The sequence below is a fragment of the Leptonychotes weddellii genome, chromosome 9 (assembly GCF_054177405.1).
Source record: "Leptonychotes weddellii isolate Sample4059 chromosome 9, ASM5417740v2, whole genome shotgun sequence".
Taxonomy (NCBI): domain Eukaryota; kingdom Metazoa; phylum Chordata; class Mammalia; order Carnivora; family Phocidae; genus Leptonychotes; species Leptonychotes weddellii.
In genome coordinates, this window is record NC_138377.1 from 93,587,645 (window position 1) to 93,603,932 (window position 16,288).

The 16,288-nt window shown below is 48.7% G+C and overlaps 1 protein-coding gene across 6 annotated transcripts in view; it reads right to left on the reverse strand.

The window, feature by feature from the left end:
- Positions 1 to 16,288, reverse strand: part of PARP16 (poly(ADP-ribose) polymerase family member 16) — a 27,140-nt gene continuing 10,852 nt past the window's right edge. The window contains exons 2-6 of one of the 6 annotated variants that reach the window (XM_081831264.1): positions 14,812 to 14,949; positions 12,373 to 12,579; positions 9,557 to 9,728; positions 8,015 to 8,156; positions 1 to 76 (exon numbers count right to left, since the gene is read on the reverse strand). In XM_081831264.1, coding sequence (XP_081687390.1) covers positions 40 to 76; positions 8,015 to 8,156; positions 9,557 to 9,728; positions 12,373 to 12,579; positions 14,812 to 14,949 — 696 coding nt within the window. In that variant the 3' untranslated portion in view covers positions 1 to 39. Of the gene's footprint in view, positions 77 to 5,472; positions 6,904 to 8,014; positions 8,157 to 9,556; positions 9,729 to 12,372; positions 12,580 to 14,811; positions 14,950 to 16,288 lie in introns of those variants that run through there. The other 5 variants (XM_031021298.2, XM_006750033.3, XM_006750034.3 and 2 more) reach the window with 5 other exon arrangements.

The window sequence follows — 16,288 nt, forward strand, 5'->3', positions numbered from 1 at the left end:
CTCTCGAGTCAGTTTTGACGCTGCCTCTTTCAGGCCTTTTCACCTTGGGCAAGTCACCTCTCCAGGTCTGTTCCTTCTGTAAAATAAAGATTATAGTATCTGCCTCACAAGGATATCTGAAGACTAAATCGTTCTTCCAATACGCCCACCCTGCAGGAGGTACTGGAGAGATGGTAGTGCTTTTCTCTCCCATTCTTTCTTTCTATTGGTGCAGACCCAACTTCTGGTCTTCCTGAGGGCCAGTCCCCTCCAGTGTAGCTTGTAACACCTGCCCTGATATTGCTGCTCCCAGATCTCAGAGTGCCTTGGGGTTCTGTAGGCTGGAAATCTCTCTGGAGAAGAATCCAAGTTGACCCAAGGAAGCCCTTGATGCGGAGGCTACAGAAGGCCCAGAACATGGTGGGCTTTTTTTGTGTGTTTTGCCCATTTCTCATTTTGCACATGTTTGAGCATCTTGTCCAAAGGGTGTGGGGGCCAGGAAAAATTCATCAATCCTGACTCATTTGTTTGGAATTCATCTTTCTAAATATTTAATAAAGGGTTTACAGCAAAAATAATGAAGTTCCAGGATGGCAAAGGGTATTCGTTAAGGACCCCTCCCCACTGTATCCCCACAAGAGCCAAATTAAACTGTTAAATAAAAAGGAATTTAATGGTTCGCAGCCAGAAGTCTGGCTTTAGGCACGACCGAACTTAGTACTCAACATCATCAGGACTCCGTTTTTCTTCCTCTCTTGGCTCTGCTCTCCATTGTGATGTCCGACTCTCACATTGAGGCCTTGGCGGGGTGGGGGTAGAGGGCGGAGCTGGACAGAACGCAAGCACCTCTCTCCCAGCAGCCCCTGCAAAAACCTTATGGTCTCCTATTGAGTCACATGTTGGTATCTGAACCAATCACTAAGGCCAGGGGAATGAAGCTTGCTGATTGGCTGAGGCCTGAGCCACTGCTCCGCCCCTAGAGTGTGTGGGCGGAAGGGGCAGTCTGCTTTACCCAGAGCCAATGAGAATGGAAAAGAGGTAGGTGTTCCAGAGGGAAGCTGGGGTATGCGACCAGGAGGGTGAATGGACCATGGGCCACAAGAACAACAGGTGTCATCCAAAGGTAATCAATGGTTGGAAGAGCTAAGAAGACTAATACTTTTCAAGCACCCCCAAGCCCTCTAAAAGTAGAATTGATTGCTAGTTTTTAAATCCCTACAGATTGGAGTGCCTGGGTGGCTCAGTCATTAAGCGTCTGCCTTCAGCTCAGGTCATGATCCCAGGGTCCTGGGATCAGCCCCACGTTGGGCTCCCTGCTCTGCGGGAAGCCTGCTTCTCCCTCTCCCACTCCCTCTTAAAAAAAAAAATAATAAAATAAATAAATCCCTACAGATCTCTGAGAGGCAATGTGTTACTGGACGCATTTGGGATAGCCTTTATTTGCCTGGGAACAATAAAACTACATCTTTAAGCCAATCTGTAATCCATACTTCCCAGGAATTCATACTGGCCGGGTCTCCTTCCTGACCCCACTAGTGGGCAGTTTGACTGACCTGCCCAATGCTATGGGGGCTAGAAGGCCCTGTCAGCCCCACAGACTGTTTGCACCCGGGTCTTCCTTTGGCTAAATGGGCATTGAAAGAAGTTTGACTCCAGTGGCCCTGGCCTTCCCTTTCTCGCCCTGACCCCTCAAATCTCCTCTTGCCCTTGAATCTCCAGGGTTGCTTGCTTTCTACCACCACTCACCCCAATTTATTCCTAAATCCTGTTCTTAGAAGGGACTCTGTCACCAGTCACATGTATATGAATAAGCATAAAATCAGTAGCTTAACCTTTCACAGGACTATTTGCATTTTAACTCTGAGCCTTTTCAGTGAAACAAAAGGCTCTGTCCTGCCTATCCCTGAATATTCCCAAAAGGAACACAGTGCAAATGGGACTCAGAAATCAAGCATCCAATGTCCACAACCTTCCCTGAAACCCTCACACATCCACCTGGCCTTGCCATGCAGTTTTTTTTCTCAAGTCTAACTTAAATCACCTTTGCTGACATTCAACCATTACTCTCTGCTATGGCAGGGAAGTTTCTTGCATCCTTTCATCCATTTATTCACTCAACAAACTTGAGTATCCACCATATTTTAGATTCTTGAGTATACCAAGACAGCCTGGGCCCTGCCCATAGCTTGCAGTTGAATTTAAATGCAGGAAACATCAACTTCACCAGCAGATTTTTAACGCACGCAAAGCCAGGCCCAGTGGCTGGTATACAGTAGGTATTCAATAAGTGCTACTTCCACTTCCCTTCTCAGGGCTGCATGATGTGGAAAACACTGGAAATTTTCTAAAACCCTTTCCAGGTGAACAAGAGTGCCATGGGAGTGGGTGGAGATGGTGGTTTCTATCTTGCTTCAGAATGTCCTGGTTTGTTTTGAATGTTCCAAATGTCAGGTTGGAGATCATACAAAGGAGAGGGGCTTATTCTAACCAGATCAGGGCTAGAGGCAGCCCAGGACACTGTCTCCCTGGTACACAGTCCCAGACAGTTTGGAAACAAACAGAAACCCATCCAGAGGAGGGAGACTGACAAAAGCAAAAACAAACAAAGGCCAAGAGATGGAAAACTCACGAGGTAGGGCAGGTGGAAAGGAGGGGAGCAGGGAGAGAGATGGGTGGGGGCTGTGGAGAGAGCTTAGGGAAGGGAATGGTCTTGGGGTTTTGTGTGTGTGTATGAGAAGCTGAACCCAGCTCCCCCCAACCAGCCCAAGAATCACCATGGCAACGGGGAGGGTGAGTGCAGCTGATTCCAAGCCAACACAAAGCTCCAGGGCTCAGCAGCAGGAATGGGCTCAGATGCATGGGGTCATGTTCTAAAGAAAAAGATCTGAATTGGGCTCTTTAAGTCACAAACGCCCTACCCACTCCTGGTTTTATTGGCAGTCAGTGTTTAATGAGATGAATTAATCAGAAACGACAGTGATCCACATTCCTCCTCCATGTCTCTCTCACATACATACGTACACTTACCCAAGAGCCCAGAGTAAAACCCCTTCCCTTTGTGGGGGGAAACCAACAGCTCATGGGATTTTTGGCACTTTCCAGAAGCAGGGACCGAACCTGTGGGAGTTCTACTTGCCATCCCCTCCCCAAACTGTCCCCCCTGACAGTGGCATTAGTGACAGAGGGTTGATGGGGTTGCTTTCACAAGACCAAGACACCTGGGTCTCCCATGTGAGGTGGCTCCAACTGAACCATCTGGTCTTCTCTGCCATCAGCCGCCTGCTGAAGCTCTTGGCCCTGAAGGGGTTTGTCAGCAAGGAGACTGCTTCTTCCCGCTTCATGAAAAAGTGTCTGCAGCGTGAGCCCCCCTGAGCTCCCAAACCCCAGCACCCAAACTTGCCCTTCCCTGGAGCTGGCTGGCCTCTGGGGTCTGCCTTAGATGTCAGGTTGGAGCTAAACAGAACTGTGAGACTTTGTCTCCTTCCTGCCTCTCCGTTCCCAGCTACCCAGGGATCTCACACTATCCCCCATTACCCTGGTCCAGGGTTGACTCATCCATTAGGCATAATACACACAGGGCATAGAGTCCACATTATAAAAATGTTTTAATTTCCTTTAAAATCAGAAGGAAAAAACAAGCTTGTAAGGGGAAGCAAACATTTTAGTATTTAGTAGCAATATATTCATCTTTATACCAACACAATCATAAAACATCATTTTTAAAAAATATTTTATTTATTTGAGAGACAGAGCACAAGCAGGGGGGAGCGGCAGAGGGAGAGGGACAAGCAGACTGCCCGCTGAGTGCAATCCCAGAACCCTGGGATCATGACCTGAGCCAAAGTCAGAGGCTTAAGCGACTGAGCCACCCAGGTGCCCCATAAAATATAATTTTAGATCTTTTTTATTGAGGAAGGAGTCCAGGAAGGCAAAAGGGCCCATGAAGTGATAATGTAGTTCTGCCCTCATCTCCCTTTCTGCTCATTTCAACCCTCGAGACTCCAGGGATTTCCTTCTGCCATATCAAAATGTACGTGTCCAATGGCCCCCACCAGCCTAGGAGGTCCTGGAGGATAGGACCATTCTTCATCCATCCTCATGGCCGCCCCCCCCATATGCTCAATGCCTGCCCCACGCTCACATCAGGTATTGCATTGACTCTGGGGGAGGCAGGGGGAGGGCAGAAACCTCAGAAAAAAAGAAAGCCTAGGTTTTAAAGAAATATTGCCTGAGAATTGCTGGAAAGTGCACATTTCACATCTATGCAGTAGGACTTTGTCCACATCCCCTGTGCTGAACTCTACTGAAACTGTTCCCACCAAATTCGCCAATGATCTCCAACTCAGTAAATCCAACAGATACTCCTCAGGCATAATTTTGACTGCTCCGCAGCTTCTGACACTGCTCAAGACTTCCCTGTTGGCTTCCATGACACTTCGCTGTCTTGGTTTCCTCCTATTTCCCTGGACATTGCTGCTAGGTCTCCTTTGCATGCTCATTCCCTCTGCTGGGCCTTAAAAACTAATAGCAGCAGCTGAAACACACCAGCTATTTGCTGTGCTGAGCCCTACTGTGTCAGTTCTGTTAATCCTCTAAACCATGCTAAATCTATTCTGCAACCACCAGCCAGAGTGATCTTCCTGGAAACCAAACCTGATCCTACCATTTCCTTGCTTAAAACCTAATGGCTCTCCCTGACCCTCAGCTCTGATGGTCTTGCATGACCTGGCCCCTGCGTACCTCTCCAGCCCCATCGCTCACCACAGCCCCTTCCTGTGTGGCCCTCCTGCTTTTAACTTCTCCAGCGAGAACTCTAGGTCTTTACATGTACTCTTCCCACTGCCTGAAACACTCTTCCCCCACCTCTTAGCTTAACACCAATGGCTCTGTCGGGTTTCAGTTGCACATCACCTTTGCCGGGAGCCCAGGGGGGCCGTCGAGGATGATGGTTATGAGGGTCACACTGAAACCTGTCCAGCGCAGCTCCCCGCTCTGTGCCACTTCCCATGACCATATAGCTTTGGGCAAGCTATGACACTCTCCAAGACTTCAACTTCTCATCTGTTGTCAGAATTAAAGAAATCAGTATCCGTAGATGCTCTGCAATGCTACACGTGTCATCTCCATATTTCCTGACCCCAGATGAAGTTGAGGATCCCTGCCAAGTATTTCCCAAAACTTCTTTATAGTATAATCCAACCTCCTTCCTGGGAATGCCTGTCCATATCTGCACCTGGCCAGACCTCAGCTCCAGGAGGGCAGGGCATTTTGACCTTGATCCCGCTCCTATTTCTTGTGCCTAGCACACAGTAGGTGCTCATATTTGTTCAATCAATGACTAGAAATCTAATACCTACTAGATACCCCGGTGATACATGCTGTCAGGAAACTGCTACCTTGAACAGGGAAGGGAAGAGAGGATAAGATTTTTAGCAACAAGGCCCACACGGCAGACTCTCGCTGAGGCTGAAAGCAGTCACAAAGACAACTTGGTAATTAGGAAAATATCTTTATTATTTTTGAAATGTTGCCATTTTCAATGTAAAAACCATGATAGTGGCTTTTTCGCACCTTCACAGATTATAGAAAACTGACTTTCCACCTTCTTCACAGAAATCTACCCCCCAAATCAGACAGGGCTCCATGATGGCTGAAACAGGGCAGGAAGGAAGGGCAGAGAATCAGCGAGGACAACTGCAGCTCCCCTGGGCAGCCAGAGGCCTTCTCTGCACTTTCAAAGCCCAACTTGAGTCCCAAAGACCTGTGACCCCTGCAAGGGAGGCTCAGTCCATGCACATTTGTGGCCCACAGAAGGCCTGCAGCGTGGCACCTGTGGCTCGGAGGCCCCAGTCAAGGCAGCTTCGTGAGAACGAGAACGGGACGCAGGCCTGCGGCGCAAATCCTTTTCTCGAAAACATGGCCAGGAAAGAAACTACGGGCACTGGCCAAAGAGTGCTCTAGGTTTAGAAATCTCCCCTTTTACTCAGCTCCCGGACATGAATTTGTCAAATAGCTATTAAAAAAACAAAAACAAAAAAACCCCAAAAAACCCAGAAAACAAACATGTGTTTCCATTTCAGCTGTAATCAGCAGTTGGTAATTTTTAGAAAAAGATAACATGAGTTGCTCATTGTCAAGTCTGTCTTTTTTATCAGGCCTCTGGCTCCTTCCTTTCTCATCCATGGTTGGGGCAGTGGGGCGACAGCTGTAGCAGAAGGCTGTTTGTGGATTTGGGAAAACTGTGAAAATGTTTTGCACTCACGTACAAAGGCTGATGGAATTCAGAAACGATCCCACCAATTTTTATGAGAAACAGGACTGTTCCTCTTGGGTGTCTCAAGTCAAAACAAGGCAACCGCCTAGTGATTTATAGTCCCCACTACACGTATTCCACCTTCCAGAAGGCATTAGAGAAAGGGACAACGTCTGCCAGGAGCGATTGTAAACATACCACCGACAGCTTGGACACTTTGTTTTTAAATGCAGCAGGACTTTTTCCTTTGGCCCTGGCAGAAAAGCCAACTCCCTAGGATTGTTTAGGCAGCAGCAGACAGGAGGACTCCCCTGAAACCTCAGACTGAGGGGACTCGTGGTCCCCACTGACCGGAGTGTGGCCGGGAGCATCATTAAAGGCAATCAGTATGTTTATGGCATATGAAAATTGTCCTGTGGTCCCCAGTTGGCCCCCAGACCCCACCCGGTTGGACGGGGGGCACGGGGGGTGCAGAACAGGTTGTATCGTAAGGCACGTGGTCGAGGAGGCCCCCACACCAGGCCCAGAGGGATTATCTCTTTGCACGATTCCAAACATGTTGGAAAGCTGAGGAATTGATGGCACTCACAATAAGCAGCAACAGCAGATACAGGGATAGCACGACCGTAAACCAATGGCTGGAAAACCAGGACAGCTGGCTGGAAGGCCTGCTTACGGGGGGGAGAAAAAGGGATGTTGGCAAGAAGAGAAAACCATTTTTTTTCTAAGTGTATGCAACAACTTCTGGCTCAAAGAAGATGAAATGATGAATTTCATCCTCTGGTTGAGCCATGAAATGAAGCTTCGTGCGTGCTCCTTTGCTCAAAAAATCTGGGGCTATTTGCCTAGCACCAACACATCTTTCACCAGAACATTTTCTAAATGTACAAAGACAGCTATGCAATGAGCTCATCCTGATCTTCTCTCCTATGGCTCCTCTTGCACCTTTTACGACCTGTCTTTCCTCCCGCAAGACTTTGGTATCTAGAAGAATGACCTTGCTCGGGGTGTCTGCCCAGATGGCAGCAGGTGGCAGGTTATTTAGCACAAGTCTTTCACTGTGAGACATGTACAGATATCAGTCTGAGCTGGGGATATCCTCTTTGGCCCACTGGGTGATGATCTAAAGCGTCCAAGTGTGCACTCAAGAGACACTCCAGGGAGAAGTGGGAAAGGAATGGAAATTGCAAGTAGAAAAAGCCAGACGGTTTCAAACCAAAGGATAATGTTCCTCAGACTCAAGAACCCTATACAAATTTCCCCACAGTTGGGCTGGGCGAGGGGAGGATTTTACCAGTTTATGAAATCTTGAAGCGTGGAGACCACTGGAGTGGGGTGTATTGAAAGTGACCCCCTTTCCTATCTGACCTGCTCCTCTGCTGCTCGTCCCCATCAGAAGCTCTGCCACAGACCCAACCATGCGACAGGATCTCAAAGTGACCCTTGACCCTGGAGAACCCCGCACATCCACCCGCTACCACACTGCGGAGCTGGGCTGAGGCATCACCATGGCTCTGAGGCGCTGAACGGTCTCATCTGCTGCTGAGTTACAAGTCTCTATCTTCCTCGCTAGGAACATACAGTCCCTCTTAGGGCCAGGACCACATCTCCTCAGACCCTTCTTCCTCACCCCTCGCCATGTGTAGCGGAGTGTTTTATACACTTCACACACAGCTCAAGTCTGAGGCTGGGGGCAAGGGAAGCTGATAACGGAGAACCCGATACTCGGAATGCAGCTTTGAGGTGTTGTCCTGGGCCTCTGGCGGGGACCGCCCTCCTTACCTGCTGGGCTGCTTCTGCGAGTACACCAGCAGGTACTTCACGCGCAGGAGCTGGTTATTGGTGACCACAAAGTACTTCGGGGGGATGTCTCCCCCTTCACTGTGTTTGATTCTCGCTCTCCTGCGATCTATCTCCTTGGAATCTGAATAAGGAGAATTAAGTACAGCTTTACTGGGGGGACATTCAGTAATAAGAGGAGCAAATTATGAGTAGAAACAGGTCAAGCCTCCTGGTTGTGAGGGTGGAGAAGCCCCAGCAGGCTGAGGAATGGCCTGTGTGTACGAAGCAGCGCTAAAAAAGTAGGCAAATCTGACAAACCAGAGAGGGAAACAAAACAAAACAAAAACACAGGAAAATAATAGGGGATACAAGGGGGGAAAAACTGAGTTGGGAAAGCAGAGGGAAGAAGCAGATGGATGGCCGTAACAACAACAAAAAAAAATGATCTGGGCTTAGGTACAGGACTTGACCTAAAATGAGTCTCTTAACAGGCATTTTAAATTAACCATCCAGATTTTTGAGCTTCTTAGAACTCTTACGGTCCACCCTTTGTACCAAGACTTGTTTAAAAGACAAAACAAAAAACCCAAAACTTTTTAAAAAAACGTGATGAAGCTTTACAAAACCAAACAAACAAAGCTATGTGACAGCAGACACTGAAAGGTTTTGTTCTGATGTTTAAGGTCAGAGTTTGCAAACTTCTTAAGAATTATAAATGCAAATATTCACGCTGCCCAGTTTGGAAGGGTGGCGTCAGACCTGGGCCCGTTCCTCAGGATTCCAGTTGTTTTACATTAGAGGCCAGGAACAGACAGTTTTCTCAATTCTCCTTTGGTCAGTGGAAGCAACAAGTCAGTTCTGGAGACTAGAATAACAGTTCTGTGACTCTTCTGCTTCTGAGAGCAAAACAGCAGGGTGCACGAGGCAGAGACTCCAAGGAATGTATCAGAGTGGACTGAGGTGGCTAGCTAGTCATCTGCTCCTCGGAGAGCCCGGGATTTACTCCCCGTGGCTTCGGTTGTCTCCCTCGTCCTCTGGGCACCCATCCGGGCACACACCAGAGTAGCCTGGAGGGACAGGGTCTGGATCCACGTCTTTAGCTTCAGTTTAGCAAATACCTACGGAATGTCAAGCATGTTCCAGGCTCTCCGCAGATACCAGGTGCTCAAGGGTGACTGAAACCCAGTTTCTGCCTTCAAGGAGCCCAGATTTTGGCCTTGCACGCTCACTTTTGTCTATTCAAGCTCACCTCCTCCCCAGAGCTTTCCCTGAGCGCTTGGACCTACTCTGATTGAATGCACCTTCCTCTTAGCTGCTCCTGTGGACCTCATCAGCCCCCTCCCCTGGCATTCTCTGTCCACCACCTCATAGTAAGTTTATCTTTTCCACCATGTGTCCCTAAGGACACTGCTCACTCCTTGAAGGCAAGCTCCTGTCCCAGGTTGCTTTGGACCCAGCCCATCCCTTGGCAGATGGGCCAACAGCAAGAGCCTGTACATTTAAGAGGCCTGCAGCCCGGGTCCAGGCCAAGTGCTTACTCACCCTTCTTCTTCGTTTGGCACTTGACATCTGGATGATCAATGACTTCACACACAGCCACGCAGCTGAGGATGGGGCCAAGGAGGCTGCGCTGCCATCCAAGGCCGTGGGGGCTATAAATGAGGGCCAGGCTCAAGTCACTGGTGAGGTAGGTCCCTTCCCCAAACAAGGATGTCTGGAATGGCAGAGGTTAACAAAGAAACAGGGCTGAGTGAATGTAGTTGGCACAGCAAGAAGACGTAGGTCTTTCTTCAACAGAACTGTAAACACAAAATTCTCAAGCCTCTTTTTCCCCCTGGAAAAGGCATATAATGTCAACTCCTTCTAAGACATCATCACAGAGTTATAATTATAAACACATTCCTATCTGACGACAGTTTAACTGATTGTGGATGTGCCCGCCTAGCCTGGCAAGTTAGTGATCAAGGTTGAGTGAGAAATACATAGGTGTAAGAGTCCCAACAGATCTGAGTTTGAATCGGGACTGCACCTCCAACAAGCTGGCAAGTTATAGAAACTCTCTGGGTCTCAGTTTCTACATCTACAAAACAGTGATGAGAGTACCTCCTTCACAACATCATCGGTGAGGATTCAATGAGATAATGTACATAAAGCATTGAGCTGGACACCTGGCACAGGAGGAGTGGCAAGAATGTCAGAATATATTTGTAATTCCTGTTACACGAATGCATTTAGCATGGTTATACGGATGGCCCTGCAGAAGCAAAGTCATGCACTTATGCACAGGGAGGGGGATCATACTTGAGGGTGGAAGGGACCTAAGTCGTCATGTGGAAAAGAAATGAATCTCAGACCAGAAAGTGTAACCAAATAAGGCAGGCCTGTATTAGGGGCAGGGTAAGTATTACGCTTTGTGTGGGTGTCAACCAAGAAAATGTCCAAAATCTAGGAGGCAGGTCCCTAGTGGTAGGGTCTAACTGATGTCCTCCATGAGGAAGCGTGTCAGGGGAGAGAGAATGAGCCCAGGTGATAGAACTGCAGGCACAGCAAACACATCTTCTGCCCATGGTAGACCGTGGCAAAGGGCCAATAATCAACCATGATGGCCAACACAAAAATATCAATTGTGGCACTCAGTCAGACTGACTCAGAATCCTTCTCATTTCAGGTAGCGGCTACCAATGGATGGAATTTGAAATTCAAGTTGAAATTCAATTGCTATCTTTGGGGTTGCAGTATCTGTATCTGTTGAGTGAACTCAAACTACTCACTGAACACCCTAAGCTTGGGAACTGAGAGATGTACTATTCAGTGGCACCAGGCTTCCACAATTCTAAGCTGGTTCGGTGAAGCTTAGGGAGAATGAAACAAGCCTTTGCTTTACCTTTGGGAAGCCCCTTGCCAAGTTAGGCAGTGTCCCCATGTCTCAGAAGCTGACACAAACATTCTCCAAGGACACTGGATGTCATCTGATCTGACTCCACATCCATTCTAAACTCTGGCTGCCATATATACACAGACTAGACCCCCTCAACTCAAGAACCTCGAGCAAGACTGCTGTGAGCAGAGGCACGAGAGAGTGGGAAAGGTGGGGTATCTGTACTATGAAAATAATCTCAAATCTTCATCTGGCAAGTAAGCTCCCTTGAGCAAGCCCCTCACTGAAAACCCAGACAGAAGTGGTCAACAGAGCATCAGCTTTACGAAAGGACTCTGACAAGATGCCTCTAAGCAGCAACTCCCTGGACACTGACGTGAAGGTTTGCTGTACAAGCCTGTAATCTGCAGGTGGCTTCTCCAGGCAGGCTCTGCCATGAAGCAGAGGCCCCCTGGATTCCAGTAGCCTGGCCATAATAAGAAGCTAAGAGCCAGTATAAACAAGCCCATCATCCTGTGCAAAACCCAACTGCACTAATCAGCTACAGCAGTGTTGGAAAACTCTCTCCAGCCCCGGGGCTGCATCGGCCACAGCTGAGCCCATGGCTCACGGAACCAGCCCCTCCGACGAGACAGATGCTGGCATGACTGGGGGGAGGCCGCAGCCCTCTGACTACCCCAGAGCCCCTCTCCATCCGCCTATGAAAGCAGCCACTGCTTTCTTGGAGTCTAGTATGGGAAGAGCCCTTTGCATATATCAACTGTCTGAATCCTCTCAGCACACCAGAAGGTGGGTAATGACATCCTATTTTACAGATGGGGACACTGAGGCTCAGAGAGGTTAAGGAAATCTGCCCAGGACACAGAGCTGCTAAGGTGGTCTTTCCTGGCTCCTAGGAGGCTCTCCTCCCAGGCAAGTGCTTCTCAAACTTCAGCGTGCATACGAGTCACCTGGTGAGCCTGTTAACGTGACCCCTGATCAGGTGGTCTGGGTGTGCCTGAGATTCCACCTGCCGACAAGCTCTCAGGTGAGGTGGATGCTGCTGGGCCAGGGACCATGCTGAGTCACGAGGATTGGCTACACACTGGAATCACCTGGCTTTTAAAGCATACTGGTATCTGGGCCCCACACCCGAGATCCTGATTTAATTGGTTTGGGATGCAGCCAAGCATTGGGATTTTTAAAAGCTCCCCAAATCATTCCAAATGGGCAGAGGCTGGGAACCATCTTTAAATCAATACTTCTCAAACTGTAATCAGTATAGGAATCACCCGGAGATCTTGTTAAAATGCAGGTTCTAATTCAGAAGGTCTAGGGTGGGCTCCAGATTCTGCATTTTCACAGGCTCCCAGGTGCTGGTGCTGTTACTGGTCTGCAGACCACACTCGGGAGTGGCAAGGCCTTAGTGAACCTCTCCCCCCAGCCCCCACCAGCAAATGCCCCAGGGTTCTGACCCCCTGTCAGCAGGCTTAGGCCCCACCTTGTTCAGGTGGCAATGAAGCCCATTGTGGATGATGGAATGGAAGTTCTCGAGGCGGCTCCCGTGGAAGGCGTAGATTAGGTCCCGTTCTCCTTTGGTCTCATAAAATTTGGCGTTCGCTGGGTTGGAGTATTCAATTTCAAACAGGAAGTCCGGCACGGGGACAGGCGTGTGAGGGGCACCAGTCAGCTTTTGGATCTTTTCGAACTTGAAAACACGTAGGAAGTCGCAATTTTATTTGGGAAGCTCGTAAGATGTGCTGCCAAAATGGCCTCCTAAAGCTCTGGGCTTAGGGCTCCTACGGGCTCCGCTCATGAGAATAACTAGTTTCATGAGAATACAGACAACAATTTATAAATAAGCTCAGAGCTTACAGCTCAAGACTGCTTCCCTCTAATACTGTTTTTCCCTACACCAGGCTGCAAAGCATGAACTGCTCCTTCTAACTAAAGACTACCTCTAATTTTCATAACACCATCACATCCATTTCCTGCATTCCATCTTTACAATAATCTCAGGAGGTAGAAAGATGTGATCGAGTGCAAAATGGCCCAAAACTTTTGCTCCCATCCTTGTCCATTTGCCCCTCTCTGTAAATGATTCTGCAGGCAGAATTCCAGAACTCCATCAAGAGGTGGCATCTACTTCTCTGCCCCTTGAATCTGGGCTTGGCCATGTGACTTGCTCTGACCCTATATATATAGCACGCAGAAACTTGAAAAGGGCCTCCTGCTGCGAACCCTTCACTACCATGGGAACAAGCCCTGCTAGCCTTCAGTAGGATGAGGGCCTCACAGCGGAGGCCCACACCACAGCAGCCATCCCAGCTAAAGACCCAGACATGTGAGGTTACCGTAGATCATCCAGCCCTGTCCAGAACAACAACCCAACTAACCCACTGAATCATGAGAAACAATCAATGTTGTTTTAAGCCCTAGGTTTGGGGGATGGTTTGTTATGCAACAAAACCTAATTGATAGGGAAGAGTAAGCTCTTCCTGAAGGGCACTAATCCTTCTCAGGGCAGAGACCACATCATTTGGGTGATTTCTCAACAGTAAGTCAAAGACCAAAGCCAGTCTGTTTTCTCTGGGTTGTGACTAAATGAGAAAAATAAGGACAACATAACAGATATGTTTATATTGCTGTCAGCTTGCCATGATCCTTTCTTTGTCCTTTTTGGGGGGCCATCCTCCTTTTTTTGTGGCCATCCTCTGTTTTCTGTATTAAAATATCCTTTTATAAAGTGATGATACATGGCAACCTAATGTCCTTACTTGGGCACCATAAAAAGCTGATAATCCTCACTCCATATGGTGCCAACACTCCACATTTGAACGAAACTTAACTGACCCATAATAAAAGTCAAGGAGCCACTGCCTTATCTACTTTACCTACAGTACCCAACATCTAGTAGATGCTTGATACCCATATGAGGAATGAATAAATCTCAATTTAGCAGATGACGGAAGTGAAACCCAGAGATCATCTGAGTTAGCAACCCAGCCTGGACGTGAATATGGATCTCCTGACTCCCACTCCAGGGCTCTCTGTGTTACTGACCCTTTACCAACACAGGTGGACGCCCCTGGACACCAGAATCCGAAACACCCAGTTCTATGCCACTTGAGGAGGACTTTAGCAGGAGCTTGTAAGATTAAATGCTCTTAAATTGAAATTGATGAAGTAAAGAACAACACCTATAAACCCCTGCTGCTTCTCCGAGGAAGGAGCACCAGATCAGGGATCTGCCATCCCTGGGGGAGCTCCGAGGGAGATCCCGGCCAGGCAAGGGAAACCAGATTACGGAATGTCTGGTCTGTGCCAGAAACTAAACTGGGGGTGTCATACATTCTACCATAGCTCCCCTCTGAGGTAACTTAATATTCTCAATGTACAAATGGGGAAAAGGAGACTCAATATTGGATGGAAGTGGGATTTGACCCCAGAGCCTGAAGTGTTCCATTAACCAGGTTCTACCACTCTGTTTCCTGACAACTGGATGAGGCCAGTGTTTCTTAAGGTGTGGTCAAGGGCCCATCCTTGTTGGATTGACCTGGGGTGCTTGTGATACCCAACATTTCCTGAGCCCTTAGCATGTACCCTAAGGCATTCTTCTAGCTGGGAAGATTCATTCCGTTCTCACAGCCAGTTCCCTGATGGAAGTATACCATTGCTATCCCCATTTTATAGATGAGGAGACTGAGATACTGAGATGCACCCGGTGGCCTGCTTCAGGTTCACCATAACGGGGACAACACAGCTTTGCACTGCCGGCATGCAAGTTCCTGAGCCCACTCCTGACACAGAATCGGCATCTCTCAGGACAAGGTCCAGGAATCTGCATTTTCAGCAAGCTTCCCAGGCCATTCTGGTGCACAAAGAGGTCCCAGAGCCCTTCAGCCTTAGGGATCTGCTGTCCTATAGACCAAAGTCTCACCTCTGACTTCCCTGCACTGTGGATTGTCAGGACCTTTGAGGATAAAATCCAGCTCACCAGGTCCCTGGCCCGTATGTCTTTGTCTCCAGAGGACTGGAGAAGGTCTTCCAGGCTGGGTAACTTGCTGGCATCTGCAAGCTGAAGTGAGGAAAAACCTCCATTAGCAAGGATCCCGAACAGAATGATAACCTGGGGCCCTCTGGTGGTGAAACAGGCAAATTGCATGTCTTTCGTGTTTCAAGGAATTTCTTAAGAAGGAAAGAAAGGTACACCTCTGGCATCCCCCTTCCAAATACCAAACTCCAAAAGCTCTGAACCCTGAAACGTTGTTGCGTAACCCATTTGGTACAAAACCTGACCTGAGCCGCTGTGAGGTTAGTTTAATCTTCACCTATCCCACTTCCTGTGACTGTTGATGTGATACATTTTGCAGCTGGAATATGAATGTCTGATTATGGGATACTGCCGCCTCGCTGGAGATGTTACCAAACACATGGCATATCCAAGTGCGGGTAAAGGGTGAACAAAGCCTTTTCCCTGCAGCATGAGCTAACCCCCTGCCAACCTGTCTCCTGGAGACCAGATGAAAGGAGTGTGGTAACTATATACATAAGCAGGCAACACTGCTTATGGTAAAAATGACCCAGAATGGTAAACTATACCTGGACTGGAAGAAACTATGAGTGGGGACTCCATGGGGACTCCAATCCCAACTGAGCGTGAGTGTGGTGACTCCCTGTGAGGACCCCAGCAGCTACGTCTGTGGTGTTACAAGGGAGCCCAGCCTCTGGGGCACGTGTGGCTTCACTGAGGCCAGGGCAGTTCCGGCACCTGCCCAGTCATCTCCTCACTCCTTAGCCGCCACTCTCGGGGGGCAAAGACGAGCTCCTGGACCTCTGGAGCGGCCTTGTTGCGAGCTGGGATGTACCTCGAGCCTTCCGGTGTAGGCTGGTGCCTCGGGTGAACCAAGTCAGACAGTTCGGTTGTGTGGGGGTAACACATGATTACCCCTTTGTAAAATCAGGCAGCATCTGAATTTCAAAACACATTTGGTGCCAGGATTTCTGATAAGGGACAAAGGACCCCGATTTACGGATAGCTACAAGGTATCTATAGCTTTTGCTCAGAAATTACAACTCACTAGAAGGCAAGTCTCTCGGGCATGGCATTTAAAACATTGCAGCCGGGTGCTGTGTGAACACAGCCTGGGTTGGACCACCTCCAAGCTTTGCTCATTCAGTCCCTTGGGATGCCCCTTCCCCCACCTCTACTAACCCAGGCACCCCTCTCCTCTAAACCCCTAAAGTTCTCAGTCCCAACACTCCGTCCCAGTAGAGCCACGACTCCCAGAGGCCAAGGACTATCTTGGGTTTTTCTAACTCTCTTTCCTGGATGTAGAGGAAAGAGCAGACAGATGTGGGTTTGAATCCCTGCTCCTTAGCAAAGCGCTGGGCCTGGCTGCACCTCAGTCTGCTTT